Source organism: Typopeltis vanoorti, chromosome 8, assembly GCF_054136105.1.
Source record: "Typopeltis vanoorti isolate ZY-2024b chromosome 8, IOZ_Tvanoo_1.0, whole genome shotgun sequence".
Taxonomy (NCBI): domain Eukaryota; kingdom Metazoa; phylum Arthropoda; class Arachnida; order Uropygi; family Thelyphonidae; genus Typopeltis; species Typopeltis vanoorti.
This window is the reverse complement of record NC_143556.1, coordinates 12,011,162-12,025,101: the sequence shown is the minus strand read 5'-3', so window position 1 is coordinate 12,025,101 and position 13,940 is coordinate 12,011,162. Positions and strand designations below refer to the sequence as shown.

Genomic DNA, 13,940 nt, shown 5'->3' with positions numbered 1-13,940 from the left:
AGTTTGTGTGTTGTTAAGAAAGGAGTGAGAACTGAATTGTTCTCTCACAGAAATGTAAGTGGAACGGTTGCCTGTTGAAGTAGTGAATGCATTTAAGCGAAAGTATGGCAGCTGGTGTGGGATTTAGAGCCTCCCTCGAAAAGTCCTTGACTCTCTAGAGGTCTAATAATAAAAATAATATACTAATTGGATTGAAAAAGTCAATACAGGTAACCCTCATATAACACGATTTCGATATAACATGGTCTAAAATTATAGTAACTCTTGTTGAATGCGGTATTCATACAACACGGTCTACAAATTGTAGTAACCCTTTATCTTTTCATATGTTTTTCACCGTGCGACTTAAAAATCAAATTTTATCTTCGTTAAATTTGTGTCTGCCTGTATCCTGCATGTAATTATAAGTAGTGAATTTATATTAGGAGAAATACCCTTTAGCATGCATGTATCTCAATTGTTTTGAAGTAGATGGGGAGAAAATGGAAGCAGTTAACAAGTTAACAATTTTGTGTTCCTAGGATCCCGAATTGATAAAGATGGTTATTGTACCAAAGAAGTTAGAAAATCATTACTCGGAAAAAAAGCATTGACAAATTTAAGCAAGATCTTTAAAGATAAACATATTAGCCTCACAACAAAAATCAGAATTGTGAAAGCAATGGTATTCCCTGTGGTCTGTATGGATATGAAAGTTGGACTCTGGGAAAGAGTGAAAGAAGGAAGATAGATGCATTTCAATTATGGGTTTGGAGACGGCTTCAAGGGTGCAAACCAATAAATCAGTGATAGACAGAATAAAGCCAGATTGTACCCTTGAAGCTATGATCATCAAGCAAAAATTGTCATACTTCGGACATATTATGCAAGGAAATGACAGTCTGGAGAAGATGATGATGCTTGCTAAAGTGGATGGAAGCAGGAGAAGAGGAAGACCAAGAATTAGATGGGTGGATGGAGTTAAAGAAGCAAGCAACTGGAGTGCGCTTGGAGGTTCTGAAAGACATGGTCAGGGACAGATCGGAATGGAGAGCGTATGTTCGTGGAGTAACTAGGAGTCAGAAACGACTCGATGGATCATAACACACACCTCAATTGTTTACTGTATTTGTTTACTATATTTGTTTACTATATAATTGTTTACTACATTTATTGTTGAAAATTGTCCTCGTTTCTGCCAGGAAAGTGCATTAAAAATCATAAGTGTGTTCATCTCAAGCTGAGCACTTTATTTTCTGGTGAGTTACATACAACATGTAATGCTTGCTTTTTTTGTGTAAAAAATGATTTTTATAATAATGGTCTCAAACTGCAACGAAAGGGAAAAACCAACATTGAAAATTAATTTCTCTCGAAGAAAAATATTCAAAATCTTGGATCGGTTGAAAAATGGAGAAAAACCAGGAGTTTTTGCAGGGACTTGGAATTTAAATGAATCAACAATTCGAAGAATCAAACAAAATGAACATAAAATCCCAAAAAGTGTTTATTGCTGGGTCAATGATAAGTGCAAAGCGCGTTGTTCGTGTACTCGATATTCTAATGGAAAAATGGAGAAATCTCTAATGATTTCGATAGAAAATTGCACCTCAAAAGAAAATTCATATGGATGGAAATATTATTAAACAAAAAACTCTCAAAGTTTATAAACTTTTATAGCGCAGACAAGGTGTTCAATGCAGATGAATCCGGATTATATTGGAAAAAGTGCAAAAACGCACCTATATTTAGAAACATGAAAGATCAGCTCCTGGATTCAAAGTTTCCAAAGATAGAATTGCTCTACTGTTTTGTAGTAATGCATGAGGTGATTACATGACCAAACCAGTGTTTATTAACCAATCCTCAAATCCTTGTGCTATGAAAGATTAAAATATGCACTATTTTATTTCGCCTAAAACATTTACGCATTATGTGCAATGAAGTTTAAGTACTTCATTGCACATTGCATCACTACATATTGTTATAAATTAAAGATGCCAAGAAATTATATTCTTGTTTAATCCTTTATCCAAGTGTAAGCAATCAAAGTTTGCATGTGATGTATCTTCAATGACTAGGCTACACATATATATATATAGAGGCTAATGACTTCATAACTGAAGTCATTAGCCTCTTGGATAAAGGATTAAACAAGAATATAATTTCTTGGCATCTTTCATTTAATTAGTACATATTGAGCTCAATCCCTTTTGCTTTTCAAAGTAATCAAATACAAATGCAAAATACCTATGATTATATATAGTTTTTAATGCAGTCTGTGTCTGTAATTACTTTGATTTGTGTAGCATCTGCTTTTAAATAGGAAAAAGCAGTAAAAATAATAATAGAAATAAAAAAGGGTTGAATGATTAAAAAAAAAAGGTATGATGTTATTTCTTCTGTTTTGTTTTATATTTTAGTTTACTGCTATGATTCCAGTCCCTCATTCTCATCCTTTCATCTATTCCTATTAATTGTGTCTTTCCTTCAGGTCAAAAAGGTTTATCCATTGAATTCTTTATTAATCTTCATCTGCCTTTTCTCTTATATAGTTCTATTCAGTATATTTCCTATCCTGCTTATTTACTCCTATCATTCATTCTATCAGTGAAGTGTTTATTTTAATTGTGAACTTAAATCTTTAATTTATATAAGTTATCTAACCCTTCTTATTTCTGCTGGCCTTGAAATTGGCAAAACTAAATTAAATCTAGTGATCTGGTGCAAGATGCTTCAAAAATTATAGCAAAATTACTCTGCCTGATTGGAAAGGCACTGTTCCATACATCATACCAAAACCCAGTAGGAGTATAAATTTAAAGAAGCCTGTGAAATTCTAATCAATGAATCTCAACAATAATGATGGTCTAAAAGTCTCAAGAATATGGATGGCATATTCAACCCATATAACCTCTTGTTCTATCAGGTCATAGTAATTAGGATTGCAACACTCCAGTATCTTAGCCATGAAATGTTAATAACAAACCTCGACCTTTATTTCAAAATCTGATTGGGCTACCATTATAGGTAAATATAAAGTTGATCTCTGGCCATGCAGATTTACCTTTGGTGTTCTCCTACCTCAGATCCCCCCCCCCCCATCTCTCTCTCTCTGTGTGTGTACTCCAGATGATGACCTTCATATAAAAATTGAAACTTCAGAAAATTAAAGTTATTACTCTTAACATACTAGCAGTCTTCATAATTTTACCAAAATGAATAAATACAATCAATCACACACTTTTCTTTTCTTTCCCCCTAAAGTATTATAAAAAATATCAGTGTGTTCTACCCATGCATGCACCGTGGCTGAAATTACTCACATACATTGGCCACGTTTCTATTCTCCTACCTCAGATCCCCCCCCCCATCTCTCTCTCTCTGTGTGTGTACTCCAGATGATGACCTTCATATAAAAATTGAAACTTCAGAAAATTAAAGTTATTACTCTTAACATACTAGCAGTCTTCATAATTTTACCAAAATGAATAAATACAATCAATCACACACTTTTCTTTTCTTTCCCCCTAAAGTATTATAAAAAATATCAGTGTGTTCTACCCATGCATGCACCGTGGCTGAAATTACTCACATACATTGGCCACGTTCCAACTGCATTAACAAAGTACTTAATCATTCACAAAATCCATGACACTTGCTACACATGATTACAGAAGTTCTAGTGTATTATCTACATCAGAGATATAGCAAACAAATTCGGTGGGAGGTCAGAACTTCAAACAAAAGTTCTGACCTCCCATGAAAGCAATTTTTTTATTGCTTTCATGCTCCACCTGAAAATGACTGCCTTTATCCACTCTTCGAAGAACCATATCTTTCCTCTCAGTTTATACATGGTGGAAGTTTTTGTTCCTGAAATTACCCTATTATATCCAAACTAAAGACTGACTAACATCTTGCTGGAAGAACATAAGAAATGCATTCATAGCCAAAACTATATAGTCAAGTCTAGCAATATTGTATAATCAGAGTAGTTTATATGTGGGAGGTTTTTTTTTTTTTTAATCTATAGCTCTCTTTTTAAAAAACCACCCAACCAAGCTTAAATAATTATGGTTGTAAAATAATGGCAAATATCTGTTGGATTTCTGCTCAGGACATGGACTGATTATTACTAACACCATGTTCCAACATAAAAATGTGTACAAATTCACATGGAGAGAAGAGGCTAGGAATAAGAAAAGTCTCATTGACTATGTTATTGTTGATAGTGATGTTTTCTCCCTGGTGCAGGACACCAGAGTGTACAGAGGATTTGAAATTGGAAGTGATCACTATTTAGTCTTGAGCAGGATAAAATCGAATTTCATATTGAAAAGAATAACATGTAAGAAAGTTTTAAAGCGAATAAAAGTTGAGCAGCTCTCAGATGTGAACTGTAGACTAAAATACACAAAGATTATTGAAGAAAAAATGAAAGATTTTGAGAACAGGAATCAAACCTTGGCGATTCAGTGGCAAACTCTGAATAAAACATTGATTGATTCTGCCAGAGAGGCATGTGGTGAGGTTGTCTGTAAGGATAAAAAAATCAGAACTCCCTGGGGGACACAGGAAGTTAAAGAGGCAGTGAAGGAAAAGAAGAAAGCATATCAAAAGTTCCTAGCAAATAAGTCAGCTTGTGCTCTTAGAGAATATAGTGACAAATGCAAGAATGCTAAACACTGTGTAAAACTAGCTAAACAAAAGTCATGGGAGGACTTTGGCAAGAATATAGAAAATAAATATCAAGAATGTGGCAAAACATTCTGGAGGTTGTTGAAGAAGCTTAAGAATGGAGGAAAGAGTGCTGTAAAAGGAGATAGAGATGATAAAGGTGACATGAAAACTGGAGAAAAGGATATCCTTGAAGTATGGAGTAATTACTTTGAAACACTGCTAAATGAAACAAGCAGTGATGACAGCACAGTGGTAAAAAACACTGACCAGGCATGCAATCAGGAATACATATCCATACTAGAAGTAGAAAAGGCCATCAAAGGCTTGAAATGTGGAAAGGCAGCAGGAGTGCGATGATATTTGACCAGAAATGCTGAAGTATGGTGGTATAAGAGTCTTACAGTGACTGCACTGCATAGTTCAGAAAGCCTGGACAGAGGGACGAATTCCCGATGATTGGAGTAGAGCTCTCATAGTACCCATATATAAAAAGGGAAATAGAACTGCATGTGAGAATTAAAGAGGTATTTCCCTGCTGAGTGTTCCTGGCAAGATCTATGCAAGTATACATGAGAAACGGTTGAGAAGAATTGTGGAAGAAAAGCTTGGTGAAGAACAAGCTGGATTCAGGCCAAATAGAGGTTGTCAGGATCAGATCTTCACTTTACGACAAATAGTCGAGAAAGCATGGGAATATAACAAAGATCTGTATTTAAGTTTTGTCGATTTGAAAGGCATATGATAAGGTGCCAAGAGAGAGAAGCTATTCAATACACTGCAGTTATATGGTCTCAATGGGGCATTATATCAAGCAATACTCAGTCTTTATTTGAGTTGTAAGTCAGCAGTTAGAATTGAAGGAAGTACAGGAAGATGGTTTAATGTTAAATCTGGTGTGAAACAACGCTGTACATTATCCCCTCTGTTATTCATTATCAATATGGATCACATTATGAAGGAAAGTGGTATTAAACATGATATCAAAAATGGAAATGTTAATATCAGCTCTTTGCTTTATGCAGATGATGTTATACTTCTAAATAAATCTGCTACAAGTCTGCAAGATTCTCTGACTAAATTGAATAGCTGTTGTAATAGATATGGTATGAAGGTCAGCAATAAAAAGACAAAGACAATGAAAATAGGCAGAATCATTGAAAATATCAACTGTGTTGTGAATGGAGAACCTGCGGAACAAGTAAAACATTTCAGCTATTTAGGCACGATTTTTACTGAATATGGTAAATTAAATATAGAAATAGACAACAGAATCAGCAAAGCTGGTATGGTGGGAAGTCAATTGAATAAATTCATATGGAATAAGGGAGAAATTAGTCGGAACACTAAATTAGCTGTATGTATACAAGACAGTGTTCAAACCAGTTTTAACTTATGGATCTGAGAGCTGGGTCAGAAGTAAAACACTTGACCAAAGACTAGAGACCACAGATATGAGAGTCCTGAGAAAGATTATAGGTGTTAACAGATGGCATCAATAGCAATATCATATTAAAAACGAGGATATTAGGAAAGAACTTGACATTGTCAGCATCCAGGAATGCGTTAGCAGAGCTAATCTCAGGTGGTATCACTTAAACAGAATGGGTGAGGAAAGATTAGCAAAGGAAGTGTTCTCTGCCAGGTTGGCAGCAAAACGACCCAGAGGAAGACCAAGATATAGGTGGATTGATACGGTACAAAGGGCTTTAGACGATAGAAATATAAGATCTGATAATGATAATATTGGAGTCTTGACAAGTAACAGACTGATTTGGAGGAAAATTGTAGATAGGAAATTAATAATGATGTAATTTTTTTCATGTAGTACTATCATATCCTGTACACCCCTTGAGGGTACATGGCAGGAATTTGATGATGATGATGATGAGATTTCCAGAAGATGTGTATAAGTTTTAATTCACCTAAGTCGAAATTCACAGTATATACTTGATCTTATTCAGGAGGATGATATGCATAGCTCTAATATAGGCTACGTTTCCTTTTCTGGGGATGTGACAACAGTTCAGTGTAATCTTTGTTAATGCAAATAAACTCCTTGCATTAACAAACCATCCTTATGATCACTGAAAGCCTTGTGATATTATGACCAATTTCAATAGGCGAGTTTCTTTGCAGTTTTTCACCATCCATTAGTTCTTTGCAGCTGTTTTGGAAAGTACTTAGCATAAGAAATAAAGACATGATTTATGCACTAAAGGTTTTTTTTTAAAAAAAATTGCTTCCTTCTATTAAGAAAGATTATGAAATAAAAATTCATTATCAATATCTGCACTTATGACATTTTTTCCCTCCCCATTTTACTCAATTCCAGCTGTCCCAAAAAAAAGTAAAAACTATATTTTCCTTTTACATCTCAAAAACATCAAGACTACAAAACTTTTAACAAATAAAAAAAGTTGCTTTCAATTCATATTTTATTTTTTAAACATGTTCATCTGCTTACCTCAACCATTTTGGAGTCTTCATCAATAACACTAATTTCTTGGTTAAGTTTATCTAGTTGCTGCCAAAAAAAAGAGGGGGGGAGGGGTGAAGAGAGAAATTAACATATTTTAGAATTAATTTTTGTCAAATATATATATAATTGTGAATGACATCAGATTAGAGAATGATTTTAATATTAGAAGAAATATAAGACATTGCTGATGGTTAAAGCCAATTAATCTACTATGGCTTTTTCTGACTCAATGTACAATCATCACCTTTCCACCCAGTCTTCTTGGATACCAACACAGGTAGCTCAAAGCCATAATGTGATAAGCTCAGTTCTTTACTCTATACCAATCATGTCACCATCTTAAATAAATAATCTCCAAGTCTTCAAGAAGAGCCTTCAAGCAAACTAAATGATCACTGTGAGACTATGTTTCTCAAAACTCTTGAGCTAAATATCCAAGAGGAGACAACTCATTTTCTTCCAAGTGAACTAACCCACAGAGATGACAAAAGCATAGAGATCTACAATATTGGGAGAGAGGGGGAGGGAATATTTTAATATAAATGATTCACTGAGACATTGGTGAAGAGAAAAGAGATGTGATAACTGTCATTATACTGTAACAGAATTATTTAAACATTATGTATCAACATAAGAATCCTGAATGGCAAAGAAATGGAGCTAGCTGAGGAATTGGATAAGTACCAGATCAACATAATAGGGGTGACTGAAACAAAAAAGTCAAAACTGTTGAGATCTTTGGGCAATAGATACAGAACGTTATATTCAGGCAATGACAATCAAGGAAAAGAAGGAGTAGCTATAGTATGCAATACTAAATACAAAGATAATCATCTTGAATGACAGACAATTTCAAGTAGAGTGATGTAGGCAAATATCAGAATGGAGACCATAGAAACTTATTTGTGCCTATGGTCCCAGAGAGGAATTTTTTGAGGCTTTAGAGAAAGCAACTGGCACAATGAAAAAGGAAAAGTTGGTCATTGTTAGGGATCTAAATAGCAGAATAGGAAAATGATTGTCAGACATAGAGAATTATTTGGGGAAAATATGGAAAAAAGAGCAAAGCTCATCGTTATCAAATTCCTGGCATGTACCCTCAAGGGATGTACAGGATATGATAGCACTACATGACAAACTTGCATCACCACTGACTTTCTATCTAGATTTTCAGGAAAATTTGGAAAAAAGAGCAAAGGTAATAATAATGGCAAATATCTGATGGATTCCTGCTCAGGACATGGACTGGTTATTACTAACATCATGTTCCAACATTAAAATATGGACAAATTCACATGGAAAGAAGAGGCAAGGAATAAGAAAAGTCTCATTGACTATGTTACTGTAGATAGTGATGTTTTCCCCCTGGTGTATGACACCAGTGTACAGAGGATTTGAAATTGGAAGTGATCACTATTTAGTCTTGAGCAGGATAAAATTGAATTTCATATTGAAAAGAATAACATGTAAGAAAGTTTTAAAACGAATAAAAGTTGAGCAGCTCTCAGATATAAACTGAAAAACATAAGCATTATTCAAGAAAAAATGAAAGAGTTCGAGAACAGGAACCAAACCTTGGAGATTCAGTGACAAGCCCTGAAGAAAACACTGATTGATTCAGCCAAAGAGGCAGTCATAGAAGATTTTTCTATTCTTGGTGACTACAAGAATAGAAAATTCAAAACTCCACGGTGGACACAGGAAGTTAAAGAGGCAGTCATGGAAGAGAAGAAAGCATATCAGAAGTTCCTGGCAAATAAGCCAGCTTGTGCTCTTAGAGAATACAAATACAGAGAATACAAATGTAAGAAAGCTAAACACTGTGTAAAACTAGCTAAACAAAAGTCATGGAAAGACTTTGGTAAGAACATAGAAAATAAATATCAAGAAGGTGGCAATATATTCTGGAGGTTGTTGAAAAAGCTCAGAAATGGAGGAAAGAGTGCTGTAAAAGGAATTAGAGATAAACTTGACTTGAAAACTGGAGAAAAAGATATCCTTCGTGTATGGAGTAATTACTTTGAAAAATTGTTAAATGAAACAATCAGTGACATCACGATTATAAAAAAACAATCAACAGGCATGCAATCATGTTGAAGTAGAAAAAGCCATCAAAAGCATGAAATGTGAAAAGGCAACTGGAGTAGATGATGTTCAACGAGAAATGCTCAATTGCCGGTATGGTTGGCCGAATAGTTAGTGTATCTGCTCTCTAGCCAAATGGCTGTGGATTCAAATCTCACCATGGGTATTTATGCTTGTGATTGTCTTTGAAAATACTAGTGGTGGTGAGCGGTAGTTGGCATTGGTGGATTAAGTGGTGGACACACAGTTGTAGAGTAGGTGCACTGCCTCGACAAGTCGTTGGACTCCTTAGAGGTGTGACAAAATTAGTCTTACAGTGACTGCACTGCACAGTTCAGAGGGCCTGCACAGAGGAATGAATTCCAGATGATTGGAGTAGAGCTCTCATAGTACCTATATATAAAGAGGGAAATAAAACTGAATGTGAGAATTCCAGAGGTATTTCCCTGCTGAGTGTTCCTGGCAAGATTTATGCAAGTATACTTGAGAAACAGTTGAGAAGGGTTGTGGAAGGAAAGCTTGCTGAAGAACATGCTGGATTCAGGCCAAATAGAGGCTGTCAAAATCAGGTTTTCACTTTACGACAAATAGTTGAGAAATCATGGGAACATAACAAAGTTCTGTATTTAAGTTTTGTAGATCTGGAAAAAGCATATGAGAAGGTACCAAGAAAAAAGCTATTCAAAACACTACAGTTATATGATGTTAATGGAGCATTATATCAAGCAATACTTAGTCTTTATTTGAGTTGTAAATCAGCAGTTATAATTGAAGGAAGTACAGGAAGATGGTTTAATATTAAATTAAATCTTGGGTCAGACAAGGATGTACATTATCCCATCTGTAATTCATTATCTATATGGTTCATGTTATGAAGGAAAGTGGTATTAAACCTGATATCTAAATTGGAGATGTTAATGTCAGCTCTTTGCTTTATGCAGATGATGCAATACTTCTAAATAAATCCAGTACAAGTCTGCAAGATTCACGGACTAAATTGAATAATTGCTGTAATAAATTTGGTATCAAAATCAGCAATAACAAAACAAAGACAATGAAAATCAGCAGAAACATTGAAAATATCAACTGTGTTGTGAATGTAGAACCTATGGAACAAGTAAAACATTTCAGCTACTTAGGCACAATTTTTACTGACGATGGTAAATTAAATATGGAAATAGACAACAGAATCAACAAAGCTGGTATTGTTGGAAGTCAACAGAATAAATTTATATGGAATAAGAGAGAAATTAGTTAAAATACTAAATTAGCTATATAGAAGACAGTGTTCAAACCAATTTTAACATACGGATCTGAGAGCTGAGTGTTAGAAATAAAACACTTGACCAAAGACTAGAGACCACAGATAGAGTGCTGAGAAAGATTAGGGATGTGAACAGATGGTATCAATGGCAATATATTAAAAATGAGGATATTAGGAAAGGATTTCACATTGTTAGCTTACAGGAATGTGTTAGCAGAGCTAATCTCAGGTGGTATGGTCACTTAAACAGAATGAGAGAGGAAGATTAGCAAAACAAATGTTCTCTGCCACTTGTTAGGTTTCTTCAGTGGGAGCCAGACCCAGAGATGATACTAAAATTGAAGTAATGCAGAAGTCATATTTTCATATTGCCCCAGTCATGAAAATACTTCAGGCGCAAACTTTGTTTGCCTACACTTGGATAAAGGATTAAACCAAGTATATAAATTCTTTTTATCTTTAATTTATAATATAACCAAGTGAAAAAAACTTCTATCAACATATTAGCACAAGAAATGTATATTTAACATATTGACAGATATTTCAGTTTGAAAATAACAAACTATCATTAGTGGCTAGACAGGAAACAGTCTTTTACAAGGTAGAATACAAACAATTAATCATTCAAAATCAGAATGAGCCATGTGATGTTATATTGCTAATCATGATATCATTTCACTAAAGAAATGTAAACACAAGAGTGTAGAAATAAAGTACCTGTATGAATTTACAATGTCATACAAAAAACTTAATTTATAAAATCATATTAAAAGATATCATTAGACAGATGTAGTATCTAGAAAGCATTAATTTAAAAAAAAAATTTAATATTCGGATCAAACTTTCCCATATGTTTTACAAGGATATGATGTTATTCCGGTTCGAGTTAAGGCATTGAAGTAAGGCCTCAGCACTCTCTTTGAATAGGCGTTCGAATTTATATCTGTGTATAAGGCAAGTTTTAGACCAGAGAATGTTGTAATTTGTTTCTATTCTGTGTTGCCCCAATCCAAACTTATCAGATTTGTAGAGAAGAATATAAGATTGATTTTCTTGTATTCTTTTTTCTATAGAGCATCTAGTTTGTCCAAAGTAAAAAAGATAGCAGTCACATGATCTTTGTACACATCAGGAAGAGATATAGTTAAGCATTTATCTTTAGACGATGGGAAATAGGTGGATATTTTATTGATATGAATATAAGTCACTGTTAGATCACATTTCAGAATTCTTGAAATTGGTTCTGAAATTCCAGAGATATGAGATTGGAACTCGACTTATAGATTCTTTGTTGTTTTGGTTTGGCTTGTAGGATTCGAATAGATGTTGTGTAGTCCTTTTGGAGAAACCATTTAATGTCATACAACATTTGATAGTAGAAAGTTCTTTCTATAACTGATGAGGAGTTGAACAATTAGTTCTAGCTCATCGAATTAAACATTTTATGTTTCCTGTCTTTTGAGAAGGATGATGAGCAGATTTTAAGACTGTAGCATCCAGTAAAAGTGAGTTTTCTGTAAACAGATGTTGTTAAATTACCTGATGGTGAGCGGAAGAGAAGGCTGTCTAAAAAGGATAATTTATCTTTTTCAATTTCCATGGTGAGCTTGATACTATGGTGTAAAGGGATTTCAGAAAAAGCAGAAGCAAGATTTATTTAAAATAATTCTTTAGTGGTATTTGATTGAGTTGTGTAAAGTTAAACTTTTTTCTTATTTTTCTCATGGGTCTAAATTCAAATTTTGACATACATTACTATGACTAAATTATGGTCACTTCCAGTGTCAACACCCAGAAAAGATCTAGTTCTCGTTGAGTTTATCCAGGTTTTATATTTGGTTTTTATAAGTATATAATCAATCAGATTGATCAGACTCTGTGTTCTTCCATCTGGAGAGATCAAGATTCATTTTCGTAACCTTTTATCTAGAAAAAGTGTTAGTTATGGTGAGATTAATCTGCAATGCAAATTCTATCATTTTCATACTCCTCTCATTTTTTTCTCTTATTCCAATCTCCTTGTAAGTGTTTCATGGATCAGATTATTGATTGATCATAAAAGTTATCCAGCTCCTGATAATACGAAGTTGTTGGTGCATATACTTATATAATAGATATATTTAATAGTTTATCTTTTAGTCTTACTACTGCAAGTCTACTATTCACAAGTTCAAAGTCGATGACACAGTGCATAATATTTTTCTGGATCAAGAAAGCAACTCCTTCTGGAGTACCTGGGTAATTAAAATGGGTAAAATGTAAAGAGGGGGTATAGCCAGTGGAGAAGCAAGTGATTTTGGTAGTGTTTGATTAACTGACTAATCTATAGGTGTTAGAATCAGCATATACTATGGATCAGAAAGGCTTATTGGGTTTGTGAACTTTAAATAATCCAGACATTGGGGGGGGGGGGGGGGGGGGCTATTTCAGTCTTATTTTTGACAACACTCAAATCTTTAAAGATGAGATTTCTCCCTGGGATTAGTCTAAGATCAGCTCTCTTGGGAATATACATTACAACTATTGCCTCTTGAGCATCCAAAAAAAATTAGGACTTCTTTTGTTTAAATCATTACTTTGCCTCCAAACAGCTATTAACTTTATATGTCATAAACCCACCTCACCACTGAATATGCTTCACTCACTTTCACATACTTAGTTTCCATGCATCTTCTATAAATGCTTTCAAGATAACTGCTCATCTGAACTGGCATCAATAATTTTCCAACTAAAATTCAGTGAAATGCATGCAGCAACCACCTAATGTCCCTTTAAACTCATAAAACAAATTTCTCTTCAGCTTCTTTCATTCCTTCTATTATTCTGGGTTCTTGAATAGTCTCTTATGTCTTTTCCAAGGAACAAAACAGAGGGATTTTCATACCAACATGAACAGAAATTATTCTTTCTCAAATTTTTGCCCTTCCATGGTATTAACATACTATAAGTTGACCAGCCAACCTTTCATGTATGGAATCAACATTAAAAAAAAAAAAATAAAATAAAAATAATTAAATCAGTAAAGCCAGGAGGTTGTTATTTTTTGAGCAACCTGTTTTTTTTTCTGTTTGAATCGGAAAGTTAATAGGATCACAATCTAAAAGGTATAGGAGCCACTGAGCAAATATTCATTTTACAGTTATATTCACTAGTGAATATTAGCTGAAGGCTATAGTAGCATTACCCTTGCCTGCTCTAGTAATGATCCCTCCCCCCCCACCCCACCTCCTCCCAATCCAAACAGACAAAGCAGAGAGTTGGCTACCAAGATTTCTTTTAGGAGATGACAGTCATGTAAATATGAGTTCTTTTCAAGTTACATCAGGTTTTTACTAAGCATAGGGGGGAGAGGGGTCTCACACTGGGTGATGAAAAATCACTATATCAGGAAATGGATAACCATGTTGTTTATAATCTCTACAAAATGTGTTCAGTTTCTTCATTTTGGAT

The 13,940-nt window shown here is 34.2% G+C and overlaps 1 protein-coding gene across 1 annotated transcript in view; it reads right to left on the bottom strand.

Moving 5' to 3' along the window:
• LOC150103736 (E3 ubiquitin-protein ligase COP1-like) overlaps positions 1 to 13,940 on the bottom strand; it is a 405,850-nt gene that overhangs the window by 306,567 nt on the left and 85,343 nt on the right. The window contains exon 7 of the mRNA XM_090396516.1: positions 7,127 to 7,186. Within this exon, the coding sequence (XP_090252642.1) occupies positions 7,127 to 7,186 (60 nt within the window). The remainder of the gene's footprint in view (positions 1 to 7,126; positions 7,187 to 13,940) is intronic.